This window comes from Myotis davidii, unplaced genomic scaffold (assembly GCF_000327345.1).
Source record: "Myotis davidii unplaced genomic scaffold, ASM32734v1 scaffold1717, whole genome shotgun sequence".
NCBI classification, from domain to species: Eukaryota; Metazoa; Chordata; class Mammalia; order Chiroptera; family Vespertilionidae; genus Myotis; species Myotis davidii.
Genome location: NW_006287955.1, coordinates 774723 through 778400, shown reverse-complemented (window position 1 = coordinate 778400; position 3678 = coordinate 774723). Strand labels below are relative to the sequence as shown.

The window sequence follows — 3678 nt, the reverse complement described above, 5'->3', positions numbered from 1 at the left end:
GCCTGTCGCCCACCCACAGGTGGGGGTTTGGGCGGCGCCCCAACTCCTTCCCGTGTCAGCCTCATGTGCTGGTGTTTCTGCATTTACTTGGGGCCACGTTGGTGGCTTTGTCACATCACGTCCCAGAGACCAGGGACAGCGGCCAAGATGGAGGATGGGGTTGAGGGGGGGGCAGATGAGATGGGGAAACCGTCACAAAACGGCCAGAGCCTGAGCAGGGACTCCCGCGGGGAAGAGCCGGGCGGCCCGCCCAGCTCCCACCGCGGTGCAGGGTGCAGGCACGTTGATTGGAACTGTCTGGGGGGGGGTGTCCCCGTCACGGGAGGGGCTCTGGCCACAGTGTGGAGTGAGCGTCTCCATTCGGGGTGCGACGGGGGATGGCGATCGTGTAGCCCAGACTGAAGCTTCCCTCCGGCCGGGGCAGCGGTCGGTGTGGCCTGACCGGAGGGACGGAATGTGAGGGCATCCAGAGGCCTGAGCGCCGTGTCCCCGCAGGACCCGCAGTACGTGCAGCAGGCGCTGACGCACGCCCTGCTGATGGACGCCGTGGTGGGCGCGCTGCAGACGCCCGGGGCCATCTACGCCGCCTCCAAGCTGTCCTACTTCGACAAGATGCGGCGCGAAAGTAAGGGCGCCTCCGGGCCTCGATCTGGGGCGTCTGGCGCGTCAATCCCAGGCACAGGCTTGGATGCCTTTGTTTATTTTATTTAAAAAAATATTTTTCTGGCTTTGGGAGAGGAAGGGAGAGGGAGAGAGAAACATCCATGATGAGAAAATCACCCATCGGCTGCCTCCCGCACGCCCCCACTGGGGATGGAGCCCACAGCCCGGGCCTGTGCCCTGACGGGAATCGGACCCTGACCTCCTGGCTCCTAGGTCGACGCTCAGTCCCTGAGCCCCGCGGCCAGGCTCTGCCTTCCAATGATGTCGCTGTCACTGTCCTGACCCTTCCCTCTCCTCCTGACGGACCCAGGGGCACGTTGCTTGGGGGCCGTGTCCGTGGCCGTGTCTGCTTTTAAAGAGCTCCACCCGCGAATGGCCAGGCCCACCGAGCGGCCTCTGAGGCCACATGCCCGCCTGTTGTTTCAGTGCCTGCGGCCGTTCCCAAGACGACGGCAGAGACGCTGAAGCACAAGATCAACCCTTCGGCCGGGGAGACCTTCCCGCAAGCTGTGGATGTGCTGCTGTACACGCCGGGTGAGCGGGCGGCCGCGCGGGTGAACGGGGACGGGGTCCTGCTCTTCGCGGTGAAAACCACGGCAGCTGCTCTGTGACGCTCTGTGGCCGTCACCACGTGGAGGCCGGCGCCGAGGAGCCTGAGGGCGGGGGCAGGGCAGGCGTTCCCGCAGGCGTCGCTCAGAGGCCCGCAGAGGTGACAGGCGGCACTCGGGGCCTCTCCCAGTGAACCTGGTCCTGTTGTCATGGTTACAAAGTGACGGGAGTCCCCTTGGGCGGGCACCCGGACCAACTCAGGCCTGTCTCCCCTCTCCCTCCGTCCCTGGTGCCCACAGCCCTGCTCCTCCACCCCCTCAGCCCCAAACCCACTGTCTGGGACTTCAGTGACCCTCCAGACCCCGCGGGGTCACCTGGCACTCACCTGGCGCCTCGCAGGAGCCCGTGGCACGGCCCGCGCTGCTGCAGCGAAGGGTTTCCATGACCCCCTATCGGTTGCTCTTCCCTTTAGGGCACCTGGACCCGGCGGAGAGGGTGGGGGACGCGCGCCCCAAGCTGTGGTGCGCCCTGCAGGCGGGGAGAGTGATGGTGTTCGACGCGTCGTCCTGGAGCCTCCACCAGCACTGCGTCCGCGTGGGCTCCTCTGCACTGGTGCGTCTCCTCGCGGGGAGGGAAGGGGACGGCCAGGCCGCGGGACAGGACCCTCCGCGCCCTCCGCTCTGGCATCGGGGGCTCTCGTTTCTGCTTCAAGTTTTTAAGTTAAACGTGAGCTGGTTCCAGCTTTACTGCAATGTTCTCATTTAAATGAGCTGATAACGGCTTAGCACCCTCGCTCCGAACCTGCCTGGACCTCCGGCGCCTCGGCTCAGCCCGAGTCCTCTGCTCGCCTCATGCCGCACGCGGGGTTGTCTTAAAAAATATATGTTTATTGACTTCAGAGAGGAAGGGAGAGGGAGAGGGAGAGAGAAGAACATCCATGATGAGAGAGAATCATGGATCGGCTGCCTCCTGCACGCCCCACTGGGATCGAGCCCACAACCCGGGCCTGTGCCCTGACCGTGACCTGGTTCATGGGTCAGTGCTCAACCACGGAGCCACCTGGCGGGCCCATTGCTGTGCCTTTTCTGGGTGGTCTCCGTGTTGAGCCCGTCCGTCCCCAGGTGTGAGCGGAGAGCTGCCTGGTGTCCCCAGGAGCGGGAAGGCGTGCCCTGATCGCGGAGATGGTGCGTTAGGTCATCCGCTCAGACCTCCTCCCGTGATGTTGGCCGTGGGCTCGCGTTGACGAATCAGCAGTTCACATAAAATGTGACGTGTCGGTGGGTCGAAGCTCCAGGAACTTGCCGCGCCCCCAGGAGTGCTGGCTCAGCTCGCGGGTTCCCTTCCCCACAGAACTGCATGGCGATGGTGGCGCAGGGCCAGGTGTGGGTCGGCTCTGAGGACTCCGTCATCTACATCATCAGCGTCCACAGCATGTCCTGCCACAAGCAGCTCACCGAGCACCGCGCCAGCGTCACCGGCTTCGTGGTGCAGAACGGGCCAGACGCGCCCAGGTACCCTGGCTCCCCAGGCGTCGCCAAATGCCCTCTTGGGACATTCTGAGAACAGCACCCTAGTGAGGGAGGAGGTGCAATGGCGCCCTCTTGTGGACACTCTGTGTGTGAGCGGTCACCTGCAGGGGCCTGGACTCAGACGTCAGGGACAGAGCAGCGCTTCTCCTGTGGGAACAACCCCAGGCTTCCCGCTGGCTAACGAGATGCGTTTCTGCCTCCAGCCAGGTGTACTCGTGCAGCGTGGATGGGGCGGTCCTGGCGTGGGACGTGAGCACGCTGCAGGTGACCCGCAGGCTCCAGCTGCCCGGCAGTGGCCTCTCGTCCATCCAGCTGCACGCCGACTGCCTGTGGTGCTGTGAGTCCTCCGCCCTCACCAGAGAGCGCCCGCGCTGAGTTCCAGCTGTCATGTTAAAAGTCCAGTCTTCCTGGTCCCTTCTCTGCACCCCCCCTGGGCGGGTCAGCTCTCCCCTCACCTCTGCCCGCTGGTGGCATGGGTACAGGGCATGCACTCCCAGGAGTCGCCTGTGAGCAGCCGAGGGTGTGCGTGCCCCTCCCCCCAGCACAGAGCAGGGGGAGGTCTGCGGGCTGAGCCAGCCTGTGCCAGGGTGGGACGGAGCTTTGCGTTGTGCCTGTGGCGTGTTCTGCATTCCCGAGGCCCTCGGAAGCCAGCTGCACGTGAGGCTCCCGCGTGTGCCCGTCACGGAAAAGCTTCCGTGTGGTGAAGGGCACAGGGCATCCAGTGCGTTGTGCTTTGGCCAAAGCATTCGCCACCCAGCCCGTCAGTCCAGATACAGAGAGCACTGCCCCCCCAGCCCACGCTGCCCGCAGCCCCTCCGCTGTGTGACGGAGGCCCCGTGGGGCTCTGCCCGCCCTCACCCGCCCCTCTTGCAGGCACTGGGAACAGCATCATGGCCGTGAACAGCTGCGTCCGGCAGGAGCTGAGGATCGACGAGAC

General features: G+C 65.1%; 1 protein-coding gene across 1 annotated transcript in view; it reads left to right on the top strand.

Moving 5' to 3' along the window:
- The window catches only part of DENND3 (DENN/MADD domain containing 3), a gene marked incomplete at its 3' end in the record, with an annotated part of 73424 nt that extends 69748 nt beyond the window's left edge, over positions 1-3676 (top strand). Inside the window, exons 12-17 of the mRNA XM_015561422.1 lie at positions 448-625; positions 1090-1197; positions 1685-1824; positions 2563-2723; positions 2945-3078; positions 3615-3676. Of these exons, the coding sequence (XP_015416908.1) occupies positions 448-625; positions 1090-1197; positions 1685-1824; positions 2563-2723; positions 2945-3078; positions 3615-3676 (783 nt within the window). The remainder of the gene's footprint in view (positions 1-447; positions 626-1089; positions 1198-1684; positions 1825-2562; positions 2724-2944; positions 3079-3614) is intronic.
- Between the last annotated feature and the right edge of the window lie 2 nt (positions 3677-3678).